This window comes from Oxyura jamaicensis, chromosome Z (genome assembly GCF_011077185.1).
Source record: "Oxyura jamaicensis isolate SHBP4307 breed ruddy duck chromosome Z, BPBGC_Ojam_1.0, whole genome shotgun sequence".
Taxonomy (NCBI): Eukaryota; Metazoa; Chordata; class Aves; order Anseriformes; family Anatidae; genus Oxyura; species Oxyura jamaicensis.
This window is the reverse complement of record NC_048926.1, coordinates 36,409,567-36,428,778: the sequence shown is the minus strand read 5'-3', so window position 1 is coordinate 36,428,778 and position 19,212 is coordinate 36,409,567. Positions and strand designations below refer to the sequence as shown.

The 19,212-nt window shown below is 35.0% G+C and overlaps 1 protein-coding gene across 3 annotated transcripts in view; it reads right to left on the bottom strand.

Annotated features, from left to right (window-relative positions):
* Positions 1-216: 216 nt before the first annotated feature.
* The window catches only part of DENND4C (DENN domain containing 4C), a 73,656-nt gene continuing 54,660 nt past the window's right edge, over positions 217-19,212 (bottom strand). For all 3 annotated transcript variants that reach the window (XM_035309403.1, XM_035309406.1, XM_035309405.1), the window contains 10 exons: positions 17,898-18,078; positions 16,720-16,829; positions 14,892-15,067; positions 14,204-14,386; positions 11,374-11,563; positions 10,246-10,491; positions 8,836-8,953; positions 7,026-7,179; positions 5,807-5,871; positions 217-5,105 (listed from right to left, as the gene is read on the bottom strand). In XM_035309403.1, coding sequence (XP_035165294.1) covers positions 4,969-5,105; positions 5,807-5,871; positions 7,026-7,179; positions 8,836-8,953; positions 10,246-10,491; positions 11,374-11,563; positions 14,204-14,386; positions 14,892-15,067; positions 16,720-16,829; positions 17,898-18,078 — 1,560 coding nt within the window. In that variant the 3' untranslated portion in view covers positions 217-4,968. The remainder of the gene's footprint in view (positions 5,106-5,806; positions 5,872-7,025; positions 7,180-8,835; positions 8,954-10,245; positions 10,492-11,373; positions 11,564-14,203; positions 14,387-14,891; positions 15,068-16,719; positions 16,830-17,897; positions 18,079-19,212) is intronic.

Below are 19,212 nucleotides of genomic sequence, written 5' to 3'. Positions count from 1 at the left end.
TGCCCAGGAGAATCCTGCCTTTTGTCTTTCCTTCGGCCCTGCCTCAATTGCTCCAGCTCTTTCCCACCATTACAAATCTGAGATGCTCTGCAAAAAAAATCCAATGAGCCAATTGAAAGTCTCTGGTTTTGCCCAACTACAAGCTGAATTTGCATTTAAGATTAAATTCTATCAAGGAGGTAGGGTCCAATGGTAAAAGAAGCTGAACAAGTGAAATTTCACAAAGGATTTGTACATACTTTATTTTGTGAAATACAATAAAAAAAGTTTATTCCTCTAGAATATCTATACAAAATTCAGAATATGCAGAGTGCCCTTTTAATCTCAAGCAACAACATTTGTCACGTGTTCAAAAACATCACAGAAACACTCGTTAATCAAAGCACAGTAAATGGATGCCATTTTTCAACAACTCTAAACCAGTGCAAATTTTATTGCATTATAGAAAACTCCCCAACTCCATAAATTCATAATTTATTCACACCACATCCTTTCATCCTCATTACATGACAGTTTATTTTAAACTCCTAGGAGGAATTCAATGTGCTTCTAAAAACATCAAACAATCCCTTTAATTTGCACCACTGATTGATGCAGACTGAAAAACAAAAGTGTAAAACAATCTGTTTCTTTCGTCATACGCATAATGATACACGGCACAGTAGGAAACAGAACTACAGTCCAATTCAGAAGTTGAGTTTCAAGATTTAGAAGTTACAAGGGTGTTTCGTTTATTTATTTTTTAAAGAAAAGCTGAAACATAGAAGGCACTGTGAAGTTTTTATTAGTTAGAAGAAAGAAAAGGTATAGTTCTGCAAGGTGTCCAGCTTACCATTTAATGAAATAAAGTTATCTGCACTGAAGTAACTTCAAAAAGAGAAAATGAGTGGATTCTTCAGTTACTTGTATTTAATAATTTGTTTAAAAAATACAATTTCTATGATCTAATTTAATATACACTTTGAAAATATGCACCTATGTTGCAGTTATTCAAGGAACGCAGTAAATTCAAAGGAAGGTGTATTATTCTAACTGCAGCAATACAAAAAGCCATCAATTCACAGTTACAGTGGAATAAAATTACTCATTAATAAGTGCAGTGTAGCTTGAGCTTAGCCAATGTGAAATTCCACTAGTACTATGACTAAGTTGTTTGCAAAACAAACTGAGTTTAAAACACACATGCTGATTTAAATACTTTCCATCAAACTTTTATTTTCTAAGCTGGAATTATATAAAATGTGAAGACAGGATATGACTATAAATAACATACAGATGTTTCTATTAACACCTGAAAGCTGGTACCTGTTACTGTGCCAATACTGCAGCCATAGCAATCCCCTATGCACGCTGGGGTTCCAAAGTTATTATGTGTTGGTCATGTGCCAGAATATATTCATAATTAAGAATCTTTCAGAATCCTGATTTTAAAATTTTAAGACTCCTATTTTTCTGTTTTAATTCTACAAAAAAATAGGTACTTTGATATAAGCACACAAGTTGTATGTAACTGTTTTATAGCTGGGGGAAAGGTGCAAGATAAAATCTCAGCACACCTGACTGCAATTGAACGTTCTTAGGACACCAATTCAAGGAAGCTTCGCTGTGATATTAGTTATTCCAATACAAACCTTCTGACTTCTTGGGCTTACTTTCAAATTCATTAAGAGCTTGCTCCCACATATGTAAACAGTTTGGTTTGCACCCTCATTTTGTGCAAACATCACAGGTTTTGAATGGAATATTGATCTGTGACCGTTTTCTTCAAATGTATAAAACATGTTCAAAAACCCATCTCCTCCTTGAACACTAGCTGCTAAGTAGCTGCCAGACTACAGACAATATTTGGAGGCAAGGATTTTATAAGTGAGCAAAATGCTACTTTTTCTGCTTCAGTTAAGAGAAAAACAGAATCAAGACCAAGTTTATCCACCTCCCTCCTCCCCAGTACCCTTGTCCAACTAATTTATGCATTATGGGTTCAGATAACCAAGACTTGGACTACCAGGATCAGGAACATTTGTAGACAACTAATTCCTACAAAGCCCAAAAAGATTATGCTGTTACTAACTGCAGAGAACAATGTATTAGGCCTTTACTGCCCCATTTTCAGAAAGACAAAAGTGTTTGCAATGAACTCATATACAGCTTTTGGAGACTTTTCTTAGGCATGATCATAGTCCTTTTAGCATCTAAGTTTGCATCTCAGAAATCTGTCTAGGAAAACCTGCAACCTCCACCTGTTTGTAGGAGACCTAAAGTCAGAGGAATAGGAACTGATATCATGCACTTGGAAGCAGAGAAAGCAACTAAAGAAGTAAATGCTTTGTTCCCATTCCTTTCAAATTTTTGTGAACGTGTCCTGTTGTTTTGTTTTCTTAAAAAGAATCTCCTTATCACCTGAAAGATAACTAAATAAATCATTTTCAGAATTCTCCTTTTTTATTTGAATTATGGATTTCATTCAAGAGCCAGCTGAATAGTAAGCTATTGAAAACTATGCATTAACAATTGAAATTAAGAAGAGTAAGTGCTCACTTTTGCCTTTACCTCTGTATTAAAAGAGTTAATTTCAGTAGGCATTTCATGATTTCAAATAATTCCATGCAGGACTTCTTCCACTCTAAAATCAAGGTACATACAACAGGAATAGAAGCTAATTTGTAGTGTACAGAAACATCAATATGCAGGAGCAAATCAAAGTAAGTTCAACCATCTGCAAAGATGACCTGAAATCATGCAGGTATCCTTTTTCCTAGTTTACAGTACGTACATACTGAAAGCCTGACATCTAGCACTAGAGGAGGTAACACAATCTACTGTTTCTACCATTACTATTGCCCAACTGATCAGTATTTTCATCAACAAGAAGGTTGTTTGAAAATGAAGGTTTATTACTATTATTTATTTCTGTATTACTTACCATGGATGTAAAAGCAGTCTGAATATCACCAGTTATGTAGAACAGGACTTACTGGACATATTTTTCTATTTAATGAGCTGGGAAAATTAAGGATCACTAAAACTTGATTCCTTGTAAGGTGACTCACATATAGTTGTTTATCCATTCAACACTCAAAATCATTCTTGTATGGCTGTACATTTAATATCAGTATACACTTATAGAGTGAAATTTGCCCCTTTTTCTTTGTAGAGTATTAAACAGGAAGAATGCTTCAGAGAAACTTTTTGTTTAAAAGGATGTAACTGTGCATGTGAATTATATAATAGGAGAAGAGGGTTAAATATGAAGAATCAGGCTCAACTCTTCCATTGTGATATAGGTCTGATACCTGCAAGCAACGGTGCATAAACCCCAAAGAATAAAGAACAAAAAAAGAAGTCATTGTGTTCTTTGCTTTTAATTGTTGAGACAGCACAACATTTTCATCAGGAAAGAATCTGTCCGTCCAATATCCCCAATATTGACTTAGGATCAGCACTTTTAGACAAATGCAAGGAGTCAGTCTATTATACAAACATATTTTGTCACAAATAGTGCAAATCCTTTGTCTCATTGTTATAAAAAAATATGCTTTTGATGTTTTAGCTGGAAGCTGTTTCAGACAGATCTTCATCCCTCATCATTTTCAAGAATAAAAATCTTTAAGAAAGGCTAGTATGAAGTAAATACATTCATACTCAGATGGGATTACAGCTTGAGCTATGCTCCTTCACCATGCTACAAATTTTTCTCTTCTTTCTCCAAGAACCACTCCATCAGAAAAGCTACTCAGTTAAATTTCAGCAAAAAAATGGATTAAATCTTGACAAATTTCTCAAGTAACAGAAACATTTAAACTGTAGACTCACATCCAGGCTCTTCTTGCCAAGGATACGACTACTGTTGTAAGCTAAGTATGTGAGGTGAGGAAGTATCTAGTTTACAAGATGCAAGCTAAAGATGGATTTAACATTTCTTCAGATCATTCATTCAAGCACTTCATTTATGTGAAGTCACACCTTGACGACCACAATTATAAATACACTTTAATTGAAATATTAAATTTGGACTATCAGTGCAAAACAATTAACCCACAGGCTAGCATGAAACCATGGGGGAGGGCCATAAAGAAATCAAGAAAAAGACATTTTCAAAGCATACATGCATACAGTATGAAGCATAATGTTTTCAGACAGCATCTGTTTGAAAACCTTCTCTGAATCCTAATGTTTTGTAAGCTTCCTATCTAACTTGTAGAAAGCCATCCATTTCCAAGTGGCTAATTGGAGAAGCCTATAATTCTCTTGCAGAAAACAGCAGTATGTTCACAGGATTTTCAATTTGTCACATAGAGAATATAGGAAATCTGAATGCGAGTTTCTAGATTTTATGACTATAGACATACATTACGAAAAAGTCAAGTCAAAGATCATTCTGAATACTGAGTGGGACAAGGGTCAGGAGAAGGGTAGAAATTTTAGGTACTGTGATCTGAAAAGGCAACTTCATTGCAATTTCCAAAACGAGGACTCAAATATTTACATTCATACATATATACTGCACAAGAATGCAAAAGGTCATTCTAAAGAAGTACTGAAGTACCGAAAGAACCTAAGCATTCTGCAGCAGGAAAGGTCTTTTCATTAAAAAACACAAATATTGAAGACCCTTAAGAAAGTCACCAACTAGAGGCTCCTGTTTAATTATTGCCTTTCTGAACAACTTGAGATTCTGGGGGAAAGATTTGAGGAAAGAAAAGGAAAAATATATGCAGGCAAGAAATTGCAGATAAATCATTAAAACCAACGCACCCTATTAATATATTTTAAAAACATTTTAAAATCCTTTACACTGTCTCATGAGATGAAAGACAAGGTTATATGCGTAGATCGATGAAATCACTGACAAATTGCTCAGTTATCACCTTCTAGGATTCAAAAGTGTATATATATATATATCCCCATACTCCTGGTTTGTTCACCTACTTTCGTCTTGCAGAAGTTTAGCGTGTGCTTTCCTCTTTTTTATATAAAAGGTGCTCCAAAGTACTTCCTGCAATACTCAACTCTGCTGCTTGGTGGAGCATCGATTTTCTGCATCTTTTCAAGATCATCCTTTGGTAGATTTTTATGTGCTAGTCTGTATTCACTATCAAAGACCTCTGAAATAAAAAGAGTATTGCTGAAGTAATTTAAGAAACCATGTACAGAGCACACTGCTGTTACTATTAAAATACTTTTAGTGATTTTTATATAATAAAAAATGATTATGTTAACTGAACTAGGTACTGATTTGTTTTGCTTTTTTTCCCCCAAAAAATACAACCTCCCAGGAAACTTGAAAAGCATTTTCAGGCTGTAATGTCAAAAAGCATTGCAGGGGAGGCCCAAACTGCACTGTGCAGCTTGCCTGCCTCTAGAATATTTCCTATCACATGCCACGAGGGAGTCTCCCTTGTTTGCGTAGTGCCAAATAAATGTTAGAGCAAGGGACAGCAGGAAGCAGTGGCAAGCAGGTGTCTAGAAGACACAGAACAATACTACAGGGTACGTGGGCCAGGAAAGATACGCAGGAGTGGAAGCAAGTTTTCAGACATAAGGCAAAGCTTTAAGGTTATAAACTTTGTTTAAAATAATTACTTCTTTCAATCAAAGAGAAAATTAATGTCCTCATCTGGACTAGATTTTCAGAAAAGCAAAACCTATGTATGACAGCATGGACCTCTTCTCTAAAAATGCAGCAACTGAACAGTTACTTGTGGATCAAATGCTGAATTTCTTCACTAGTTTTCATACGAAGTATACACATATTTTGTACACATACCACTTATATATTTTTATTATTATTATTATTTTTACTTACCAATGTCAATGTTCTCTCTTCCAAGAGAAACCAGCGACAGGAAAAGGATTTCTCTGTAAAAACTCCTAGGAAATATTGTGAAGGATAAATCAGTGAAAAAACTATTCTCAGTTTAGAAAGTCACTGCTCAAGAGGCTGATCTTCCATTATGCTCTTTCTGTAACTGTACTGTTAATCCTGCTTGTAGAGAAAGCGATTGATCCTACATGATCGCGATTGATCCTACATGATCAGTAGCTTAAAGTCTTTTCATGCCTGAATATTTTCCATAACGTGAAGTTATATTAACCCCAACTCCTAGCAGTTACAATGACTATGAAATCTTTCTACCAAATATACCACAAAGTGTCCAGGAAAAAAAAACAAAAAAAAAAAAAAAAAAAACTGTAAAATACAGCACTAGTTATTTATTAACTAATTCCTGCCTGAGGGTTAAGGACAGAGAGCAGGCTTATTTCAGCGATCAGCCATACTTTGTTATTTGTTTCAGAAAGTCAAGATCTATCTCAGAATTGGTACTACTAAACAACTGGATATTAAACCTTTCCTTGTGGAACTGATAAAGATTCTTCTTTAGGCAGATTAGTTCTTTTGTTTTGTTTTGTTTTTAGTACCTACAAACCACAGAAGCAAAGATTAATGTTACAAGATAGACTCTTGAACAAACCTTGCATTTATCATAATTTACTCCAGACTACGTGCTCTGTGATGAAAACCTTGTTGAATTACTGTGCAAATGGCAAAACATACAGCATTATTTACAAATCTCACTTTGCTTGTGGATCATGCTGTATCCACTTTTAGTAGCTAGTACTCCAGGTTGGTATAATTTCTATAGCTGTATTTAGATTGTTTGGAGAACATTCCACGTACTGCAACAGGATGCTGCACCCTTGGACTTAATGTGCTAGGTGTGGAAACACCACCCAAGTCTACGTAATCAGTGTCCATGTTTTTTTAATTAATTTTTAAAATGCTCATTTTGATTAAATAATCATATTTATCCATTTGATTTGGATGAATTTTGCATCTGGCTACAGAACACATTTTTTTGTAAACATGGGGAGTAACAAATGTTTACAAATAAACAGATCATTTGGTAGACGCAGAAGAATATTATTCCTCAGAGATCCTTATGGAATTACAATCGTGAAGTGATTATGGTCTGATCTTATTTAATTTTGAGTGCAAAGCAAGAAAAAATAGATTGTCCCTTTACCTTTGTCGTTTCACATCTGGTTTAACGTTCTGTAGAAGGAGGTGGATTGGCTTAACAACATTGTTGTGTTGAATGCTTAGTTTGATGTTCTCCAACAAAGTGTTCACTGCCTGCTGATCTTCTGCCACTGTGGACAGTCTCTTTTCAGAAGAATCTGGTAAAGACAGAAGTTTAGATTTTTAAATTAGCAAATATAAATCCACTTCAACAAGCAGAAAGCGTTTCAGAAAATGAGATATATATAGAACCTCTATTCAATCTACAGAAACGTGTTTCCACAGAAAGGCTTTGTCTGCTTTACTTCACCATAGAAGTGACAGAACGCATCAAGTACTCCCACATGACACAGAAATACAAGAGACTGAAAAGAAAAAGCTTTGGATGTTGCCTGTCATAGTTTATTAGCTCAAATATATTACTGTGCTTAGCCTTCTTAGAATGATTTTTTAATTAATTGATCATTTTTTACATAAAAGTAGGAAAAAAAAATCAAACACTTGCAAATTTCTTATCAAAACCTTTCCTGAAAGACACTTGCAAATTCATTGATGATAACTTTGGGATACATATTGAAATAAAGTACAGCTGCATCAAATGGGAAAGAAAATTATCAAGACATTTACTATCACGATTTGTTGCTTGCATTCCTAGTTCTAGAATAATACTGTTATTTTTAAAAATACAATGGCTCATGAAGATATAAAGTCCGTTTACTGGCAAAATAAAAAAAAACATACAGATGAGACAGTAAGCACATAATGTGTAAATGAAACGTAGACTTAGCCAGGAGCCTAACTAATCATGCTGACTTGAGAGTTTCATAAAAAATTGTCATTCATTATGGTTTTCCAAATACTTTCTGTAGAGCCTCTCTGCAATGCTACTGCCTTTTTTTTTTTTTTTTTCCCCAGCACAACATCTTAAACAGGTCTTTTGCTCCTCTATGTATATAAATGCATACATTTATGCACTTGCAAGTCTAAGTGCTTTGGGGAAGCTTTTAATATATTATAGTCAAATTAATATGCTTCTACAGAAGTTGAGGAAAATACATCTTATTCTGTGCTCTTGAGTAATTTTCTCATCAGCCTGCTTACTTTTAGAACACTTTGGACAACTCTTTTTAAATTCGTTTTTAATTAGCAAGAACTAATTTTTCTTGCTTTTCTTGCTAATTTTTAGCCTTGACTTTAAAAGTTAATATGCAGACCATGAAGTTAGGTCAAAGGTTGCTTGTTTGTTTTTGTTTGTATGCTTTTAGCTGATTAGAAGCAAAGGAATCTTAAAGTTCTCAGAAGTCCTCAGAACCAGTCTGCCACATGATGCTTTTTCATCCTTCCAAACGAAACTACACTAGGCAAAGTCTTTCTTGGATATTATTTTATGACAGCCAAGTAGGCTGTCAAATGTACTTATTAATGGGACTTGCAACCTTTCATTCATTTATTAAAAATACAAGATACTCTTTTGTAGTACAGTCTTTTTCTTTCTGTACAAATACATTGAGATATTGCAGTGAAACAATCAAACTGAGTGAAGATTTTTTAACAATAAATCTAGAACAAATGCTTCCATCCTGTTTATAAGTGTATGGCACATAAAGAACAGGTTACATATCTTTTCACACAGATCATGAAAATATCATAACAAATAATTTGACATTGAAACAATGTTAAGAACCTAAGAGACTATAGATGCTTCACACACTAAAAAAGCTTTCCAGCTAGGTGGGTGGTACAGACAATACAAAAAAACAGTTTCTTTCTATAACCTCTTCACTCTGTTTATTTGTAACACTTGTTTTACTTACTGAGATTTCTCCAAGATATATACAGAGGCTCCCCAGGCTCTTGGTGGAGGTTGATGTTGTCCCACAGAAGATGGATGTATACCAGCTTGCTATCTTGAGCGAGAGATGTCAAAGGAAGCTAAAAGCATGAGGAAAGGGAAAAAGTTTTAAGAATATCAGTACATGCTTACTGTTCAAAAAACTGTTCTTATACTCATCTTGCAAACAAAAAAAATAGTTTTACTTCACTTATATTGAATACATCAAATAAGAACAACTGATGTCTTCTAAATGTAAACTGCATTTGCCAAGAGCAGAGTCACATGCACTGCAACATTTAATAGCGTGTTCTAGTTTAGCTTGATGTATGAAGAGAGCTCAGTTTTCTTTGTATATCTGCAGAAAGTATTTGATTATGTATCATGAACCATTTTTTGTGCACTAAATATATTGCTCAATTTGTACGACCTATTAGAGTCTATCTTAGAGTGTTCTGATTTGAGTGAGACTCGGTATGCATAAATGTGCTCATCTTTCTAACAGCTGAAAATGAAACTATTTGCATACTAACATGGACCATTAGTTCCATTATAAAAATAGCTGTCAGTCAAAACATTAGCTCAATTTTTATAAGAATATAAAAAATTATATATTTTATAAAATTAAATGCCACTGGAATCACTAATACAGTAAGAATCAGTGGACAAGTAAAATATGCCAATAGTGTATGAATTTAAAGTAGTAATCACAACTTCGTGTCCCATCTTGTGATTTTCCCTGCTAATGCATTGTATTTTTCCATGTGCTTTAGATTTTATCAGTATTAGTTTTCAGCCACATTTCTTAGAAAATTCCATGGCACACTCCACAGTAGAAACATTTGTTCCTTAAAATAGAAAGAGCAAAATATTGAATAGATAGCATTATTTTATTCTATTTATTTTATTCTAATTATTTTATTCTATTTATATAGCAGTGAAACTCAGTGGAGTCTGAATATCAGAAAAGAACAATGAATCTTGCCCAAGAACTTGAAAATTTTATGTACCAAAGTATGGAGTCCACAACATGTGTTACAATATGCTGTAATCTGTTAAACCTCCACAAACACATCTTGTTTCCTTCAATGAATCTACTCTGGCTGTTTTTTTTTTTGTTGTTGTTGTTGTGTTTTTTTTTTTTCAGAATAGTTTGACTAGAATTTGAGTGCTGTTTTCACTCTCTATCTTTCAAGATTCTTTGTGGAAAACAAGCTTATCTGCTGGTAATATATTAAAAAGCAAACAAAAAAAAAAAAACAGTAAAACATCATTTCTTATTTAATCCAAGCTACTCAGAAGGCACTTACCTATTTTTTTTTTTAAAAAAAATCAAACCTTCAAATTTAGCTTACTGTAGTATGTTCACTTCTAATACAAAAATGTCACTAACCTGCACTCCATCATTACAATGTTCAGATGTTAGAATTAGTCCAGGTAAATTGCTAGGTAGGTCCAACCTTCGGAAATACCAAACTAGATTCCAGAAAATTATGGGATGCTGATTAATGAATTTGGATGTATGAATTACTTGCTCTCCCTCATTTTCCAATAGTGATTCAAGCTCCTTACGCAGTACCAAAGGGCTCAAGTAGGGTACAGATACAGGGAGAGGGTTAGGTCTTTTTATTAAAGGATCCTAAAAAAAAAAAAAAAAAAAGGTTATTTTCCAAAATCAAAGATTTTTCTTGAAAATGCCCCATTGCACTATTTTTTTGAAATCTGGAAGAAGCCTCTGGAAGTACTGAATACACATTAATTTTAACAGCATCAGCAGTTTTTACTGCTGAGGTGTTTCTTAACTTTACAGAACAATCACCTAAGCTCACCTAACACTCTCAGGAGAAAAAAAAAAAAAGAAAATGCAGCTTGTTCCTGACTACACAGTTTGAAGCTACCTGAACTCGTACTAAGCCAGCAGCAATAGATATAGCAAAAAAGTATCCAATTACATTATCTATGAACTGAATCACAAGTACATGATATATTAAGAGAGCCTCTTGCCAATAAAAAGCTCTAAGAGAAAAGAGGACTCAGTTTCACTTGTATGAATAATGCAATATTCTCAATGTCCTCTGACTTTCTCCAGTCCAACCCAGCATGTAAACCTATTAGAATACAGAGGAGAACTATAAGTAAACATGTGAAAAAGGAACAACCTTTCACTCATTGAATCAATGTTTTGTCTGCACTATTTAGTGTTTCGTCTGCTGAAGAACTTGCGTTATTTTTAAAACAAGATTCCACTGCAGAAAAAGACAAAGAATAGCTCAATTCTACCACAGAGAATGCTTAAGATTAAGCAGCTGTGTTTGTACCATGTACTAAAGAAGCAGTCCTTGAAAATCTTTTAGACAAAAGGAACCCAGAAGACACCCAAGATTTCTTGGTCATAAGAATCTGAAAATTAGTCTTGACCATTTCTGTCCCCAGAATATGGGACAAAGCTAGCAGAAGAACTTTATTCATTGTAAGTTCATTGTATTCAATATTTTGCTGTAAACTGAGTGTGCAAGCTTACCACAACTTCTTGCAAACTATTAGGAAGACTAACTGTTGAAATGCCATGAGATGGTCTCTGGGAAAGATCAATATTTTGCAGTGGACCTCCAACACTGTGGCTCCGAGTTAAAGACACTCCCCTTTTTGGTGGATTACTGGTAGACGTCTTCATCATTCTGGGATCTTTGCTCTGTTCTTCTCCCACATCACTGTTTGGATTTTAGAGAAGAATATGCTAATATGAAACTATTCAGCATTCCTTCAGCAACAAGAAGGAAGCAGACAATAGCTGCCAAAAAACACCAAAGCAGGTTTCTCTATCAACAAGGAATTGTATTTGCTCAGTTAGCTTCACAGTTTAGGGAAAACAAAACAAAATGCCTCTCAGATCACCATGACCCTCACACCAAAAAAAGCAGATGGATCTAACTTAAGACATCAGTCTGAAAAATCAGCAGTAATATATATATGCACAGTTTCTCTGCTACAGCCTTACTGTGCTTAGAAAAACAGCAATGTAGATTTTCGTTAAGACACAAATATCATCTTGTTCTGACTGTTTATTTTTACCTCATTCTTTCCTTTATGTTTATTTTCTCTGAATATTACTAACTGAGCAAAGATGCTACAGGAGACAATATAACTTGTTAGTCAAAATAATAATAATAAAAAAAAATTGTTATTGTCAAACTCTTCCAACAAGGTAATTTAAGCAAACTCCTACTACTGGCTTGTCAAATTTCATCAGTACAAACCAACTACCTACAGAGTGTTCATTTTGTGCCACTCATAACTGAAACAGTGCATAAAAAGATAATTTAACTAAAATATGTAAGAAAAAAAAATCAAGAGAAACAGAAGGTGTCTACTTCCAAATAATCTGTGAAGAGAAACGAGAGATTAAGTGTGGTTCATTAAGTTTTATAGAATCACAGAATGGTTTGTGTTGGAAGGGACCTTAAAGATCACCCATTTCCAACCCCCTTCCATGGGCAGGGATATCTCCCTCTACACCAAGTTGCTCCAAGCCCCGTCCAGCCTGGCTTCCAGTGATGGGGCATCCACAGCTTCTCTGGGCAAACTGTGCCAGTGCCTCACCACCCTCACAGTGAAGAATTTCCTCCTAACCCCTAATCTGAATCTCCGCTCTTTTAGTGTAAAACCATTATCTGTTGTCCTATCGCTATCTGCCTAATAAAAAGTTACTCGTTTTTGTAAGCTCCCTTTAAATATTGAGAAGCTGTAGTGAGGTCACCCCAGAGCCTTCTCCAGACCGAACATCCCCAACTCTCTCAGCCTGTCTTCATAAGAGAGGTGCTCCAGCCCTCTGATCATCTTTGTGGCCTCCTGAAATTTCCATGTCCTGAAATTTCGCCTCCTGTCACTCGTGAATTTTCAAACATGAAACTTGACAACTGCACCAGGCAGTTCCCTCAGGACCCTGGGATGCATGTCATCAGGCCCCATACATTTGTACCTGTTCAGTTTCCTCAGGTGGTCTTGAACCTGCTCTTTGCTTACAGTGAGAGGGACTTTGCTCCTCCAGCCAACCTACAGGTTCAAGGAAATGAAAGACATGGGAAGCATGAGGCAAAAAGTTAAGTACTTAAGCCTTCTACCTTCTCCATGTCTGTCATTACCAGTCCTTCCTTCTCATCTGTCAGAGGGGGGTACACTCTCCTTGGCCCTTCTTTTCTGGACAATGTACATATAGAATCCCTTGTTATTTTGTGCAACAGCTGGAATTTTGCTCTTCAGAAATTCAGGGTCCTGACTTTGCTCTTTGTCAGGCCCATATTTCTCCAGATCAAAAACTGAGCCTGGGCATGGTCACTGTAGCCCTGACTGCCTCCAATTTTCTCCTCATTAAGAATTCATCTGCATTGGTGAACACCAGGTCCAGTAACGCTTCTCCTCTGGTTGGTTTGTCTAATACCTGGACCAGGAAGTTATCCTCAACGCACTCCGAGTCTCCTGGATTGCTTGAAGTTAGTCTGTTTTTTGTTTAAAAAAATATATATATGACATCAGAGTTAAGAGGTTAACATATGGCAATTTTAGCTTTCATTTTAGAGTATTAAAAGCAACAGCTGTTACATTGATTGAAGTTTTAATAGTCTGACATAGGCCTTACCTAGAGAAACGCAAGACTTCCGAACTGAACAATGATGAAAAAAACCTATTCCAACAACAAGTCTGCAAGTCCTAGCAAAAGCTTCACAATTCACAGCAGCAATATTTCAGTTCTTTTCCAACAAAACACCTTCTCCTCAATACTTCTTTCCTTAAACTGTTCCAAAATACATACTGTTTTTCTGAATTTTCTTTTTTTTATTAGTATTATTTGCCATAGAACTTGCACATAGAACTTGCACAATGCAAGTATTGATCACTCCAAAGGCTGTCTCTCAGAGACAAGTATTGCAGCAAACGTACTTATTTTCCCTATTATGCAGTGTCCTGTTGTGGTAGATTCTAAACACAAAAAAAAACGGAGGAGTAATGCTGGAATTTCTGTGTGTCTTTAAAAGGTGAAGGTTTTCTAATAGCACTGAGTAAAAGTTTTACCTATTAATAGCAGACTGATATGAAAATTCAAGATCTTTATTTCTGCAGATAGTTGTATCCTTAAAACGTACTCATAGGAAATGTACTCAACATACATGAAATTGATAACAGCATGGTTACATGGGCAAAAATAAAAAAGTGAAGAAACAGACAGTCATCAAGTTACAATTGGATTTCTCCAACATATTTGGTGCTTAAGCCAACCATCACTCTAGACTAGAGCAGAAATATTTAAAGTGTTGGTACATTTATGACAGAAGTAGTAATCCTGCATTACCTACCTCTGCTCAGCTGCAGGGCTGGTTTCTTCAGCTATGGCATGGCTGGACTGTGGGTGATTGGAAAAACTGATCAAGTCAGCAACAGCTGGACTGGACAACAGTTTCTGTTCCAGAGGATCCGTGGTTAACGGAGTATTACCGCTCTGTAAACTATCTCCTGAGGTACTTTGCTTCAGGAAAAAGCTAAGTTACAACATGAATGGGAGAGGAGGGGAAATAGGTTAAGATGTAAGCATAAATTCATTGTTAGTATTTTCTACATTTACTTTAAAAAAGCAGAGAAAATAAATAAACACAGCATTTAAAAGCTTGAGAACAAAACACAGACTTCATCATATCCTCTCCGTGGTAACCTACGTTGGGACAGCATTAGAAAAAAATAAAACCAGACTTAATACCTTCTGTGCAGTAATGCTTAACAAAAAAAATTAAAAAGAGTGGTAAAAAAATGCAACCACTGTTGCCTTTTGGCTATTTTATTATGAAACTCAACAGTTTACCCCATTTATAATTTCTTTCAGTGCAATCACAAGTGTTGCACAGTTACAATCTTAAGAACATCTGGACAAAAATACTGGGAGATATAACTAAGAATACAGAAAAGATTGTACTGCCTTGAAATTCTTGAAAGAGTACAACCATGTACAAATGCAAAGGTTGAGAAAGAAGATCTATAAAACCCACTAACCTTGCAGAGCCACGTAGGTCTTTAAATTCAACATTAAGTAAAGGGAGGAAGGTACTTTTACAGAAAGGACAGGTAGTGTTCAAGTTTGAATCATCTGGTGTCCATCCAGCCATGATTTCTTCATCATAAACCAAAGCACCACAAACTCTACATTGAGAGCAGCTTGACATCAATACCTAAAACCAGCAAACAATTAATGTTATCAGTCTTGTTTTAGGATTACTTTAAAACTGGCTTTATAGGCTTAATATCTAAAGGAGTTTAAAAGGTGAAGTATCAGAACGCCAGTTTGGAGATGTGACTTTATCACTGCTTACTCATCATACTCAAGAGTTACCTTTTGCTCATAACTCTCACTATGAAAGGCTAACACTAATCATTTTTGGTTAGGTGTTCTGAGAGCTGGAAGAAGAATTTACCAGTTGCAATTGCTTGCTACTGTGAAGCCGGAAACATACAGAAATTGTTTAAGTGAATAACTGTCTACTTTTCTGTAAAAGAACTTAAAAAGAAAGCTTTATAGTGGAAAAGAGAAAATTAGTTTTTACCTAGTAAAAGTCTCATTACTAAACTAGATTAAGAAATAGAGAAAAGACACTCTGAAATAATACTGTAGTAGGTGAGAAATGGTTTATTATCTATCTTTAAACTTTCTTTTATTTTATTGTTTCATTATCATAGGAAACAACAAAGAGCACCACAAAGAATACAACGGCAGTGATTTAGACCAACAGCAACATTGCTTTTACAATCTGATATCCCTTATATAAGGTCGTGCAGAAGTTTGACAAGTCTGAATCTGCAGATCAAACATAAAATAAAATTACATGCAACATAACAAAAACAACACTACTGAAAGGGATCAAGGCAAATTAAATGACCATCCTCTATGTTTTTTTCTTAAGTTTGAAAGCATCTACAAGCAACAACTGAAACAGAGTCATTATGCTGACACCGGGTCATTGTACTGTGCATAAGTGGTATAGAATTGTTCTTTTTCATAGCAGCCTTTATGGTACTGTTTTAGATTGGTGAACAACAACACAGTGTTGTTAATGCAACATTGTAGCTGTTGCTGACCAGTGTTCACACAACACCAAGGCCTTCTCCCCACCTTACTCTGCCACCCCAGGAAGTAGGCTGGAGGTGGGCAAGAGGTTGGGCGGGGACAGAGCAGGAGATTTTCCATCCTGTATAATGTCATGCTCACCAATAAAAACTGGGTGGGATTGAGTGGGTAGTTTTTCCAGGCAGCTGTAGCCTAGGGACCACTGGTCTGCTGGTGGTGAGTAACTGAGTTTGTATCACTTACTTTCTGTTTTGTTTTTCTTTTTTCCTCTCCTCAATTCAAGAAATAATATTACTTATTCAATTGTCATCATCTTGACCCTCAAGCCTTTTTTCCTGCCTCTGCCCTTCCACTTCTCTCCTCTAGCCTGGTAAGGTGGAATGAGTGAATGACAGGGTGGGGAACTTATCTAGCACTTGGGGTCAATCTACCAAGTTATCTAGTAACAATACATAATTTTCCTAAGGGGGGAAAAATCTTGAAAGGAGAAAAATCTTGTTTTCTCCTAAACTTCTACTGCACTTTAAGTTTTAAGCTTTCCCTGAATTGTCTCGTCTCTCTGAGACACATAAAAACATTTGAAATGCTCTTTTTTACAGCTATTGTCACACTTGCAGATAAAACTATCAAGCCTCTCTGCAGCAGACAAATGCAAAAGTTTTACTATGAAAAATCAAACCACAGTCCAACTAAACATAATAAGTCCATACAGAAAAATCAAGTCATTATATCTATCACTTATGAATTTATTAATCTTACCTCCATTGCATAGTTCTGGAAAATGCTGGATAAACTAGTATTATGAGAAGAGCTGAGCTCTGACTTCTCAGAATCTGGAACTTTCATACTTCTTGGGAATGAAGCCTCACCTGTACAGAAAAGTTCAGGTCTTCATTCAAGGAAAGAACATTCCAAAAGAAGTCCAAAATAACATTTTTTTTTTTTTTCAATCAAGACAGAAAGCAGTAACAGAAGATCTTGAGAGACATATGTAGATCTTTAAATTCATTGATATTACATAATATAAAGATATCATTTTTGTGATTAACATTCCAAATCTATTTTTGTCTAAAGTATGCAACAGACTGGTAAAGGTGAATAAAATCTGAAAATACAAAGAAAGGACACAGAACAGCAAAGAGCAGTAAAATTGCTCAATACTCTAGAAAAGCTGTTCAAGAATTCTTGAATGATGAATCCATATGTAAATAACAAACAAAGATAACACTGAGTGAGACACACAGTACCACATATACCACTACTGTGATTAAGTATTCTCTGGCTTATGTTGCCATAAAATAAATAACTTATCTTTGGTAAGGCTGGTAATTTAGGGTTATGAGTTTTGCACAGGAGAAGGGGAAAAACAGTTTGAATACCAGAAGGAAATGGTTGGAATCTGTTTCAGGAAGCAAAACTATCAGCATTACTTCCTCTGACAATCACAGTCAAACATTTTTCCCAAATTACGGATCAAATCTGACTAGAAATTATAGATCTGCTTCAACCGGTTTTAGTGCTGGGAACATAGATGACAGTTTGGCATATAGTCTCATATTCATCATTTGTTTACCTTCATCAATTCAAATCAAGTACGCATCCAGTAATTTCTATTCCACATTAATGCTGATGTGCTGTTTTTGGAGTTTTGGTTCTAGCTCCATTACTTAGGCAACTATTTGCAGTTCTTGAACACTGAGGAAGTATTTTACAGTTAAATGCCTGTAGTTTTTATCAACTTTTTATACATTGAACAAAGAGATGCATTAGCTATTTGCTACTGCAAGAGAAAAGTATTTATAAAATAGAAATAAAAAACTTAAGGGCTTGAAGTAATTTCAGATTAGCACACCTTCCACTGTATTTAATGTTTTCAGACATAATAATTTTACCTGTTACATTATAAACTAAAAACAAAGGAAGAAAAATAATTTCACCTGCACTGTAATGCTGTCTTCCTGCATCTCCACTGCTGCTGCTGCTGCCAAGACTAGTAGTGCTTTGTGCAAGCTCATTCGCAATTAGTCCTGGGATTCCAGATCTTGATGACAGATTATCTCCTAAAATATTATCTTCAAAACCAGCAGGGAAGTTAAAGTCTGGTCGACTGTTTTCTTCCTTTAACACAAGAAGAAAAATAGCTTTTATTTTAGTACTTCTAGATCCATTATTTAACTTCCATCTTTACTCTAATACTTAAATAAAGTAGCAGATTAATACAAAATTTTGATTTTTTTTTTTTTTTTTTTTTTTTTACATATAAGATACATTTAGGCAATCCCCCCAAAAGAGCAGATATTAGACTAAACAGAAGGATATTGGAAAAAGGTTCTGACACAATACTCAGCTGATGATCAAATTCAGTGACAAATATATTAAGTTCTTCATGACAGAAGAAACGAGGGAATGACGCTTAAGTTGTGATATGAAAGACTGGCACTTCACAGAAGAAGAGGAATTATCAGGAAAAGAATAAAGGTCTGAGTTCAATTCTGAGGAAAGATCTTAAGATAGAAATGATCCAACAGTGATACAGTCACTAAGACATGAAGCTATAAAATATAACAATGGAGATATTAAAAAACCAGAAGGTTGTAGAAATGGCTAAGAAAGAAAAAATAAATAAATAAAAGCTAAAAATATATATATATATTAAGGGGATTATGATGTGCCCTTAAAGAAAATTCTAAGGAACAGATCAATATAACAAAGATACCCAGGAAAACCTACCTTACAGGGAAACAAAACTAAGAAACAAAAGTACACCAGTTGAGTTTTCATTGTCATAGGCCAAAAAAAAAGGAAGAAAGATCTTTTCTATATTTAATAGAAAAGATAATATTAGTAACATCAGTTAAGTCTGTTTAAAGTAGAAATAAAGCTAAACAGCTGTTTCCTCTCTTCTCACCTCTTATGGAGATAAGGAAAAGAGGAAGAATTTGAAAAAGGAAGCAAGAAGCTGTCTAAACAGCCTGAAGAGAGAAGACAAACCCTTAGAAAGCAAAACACCAGATAAAGGGGTTAATCAGATCAAAGGCCTTTCTAAAGAGAGAAAAGTATATTTGAAGGCCCAATAACAAGATGTATTATGGAAAATCAAAAGTTTTGACATTCATCTCCTCTTGCGTTTATGTCACTATGCCCATTATGTCACTAGTGTTTTATACTAAAAGCATTTAAGTACTTTCATATCCAGATTAAAAAAAAAAAAAACACACACACACACACACACACACACATCAAGTGTGCTTA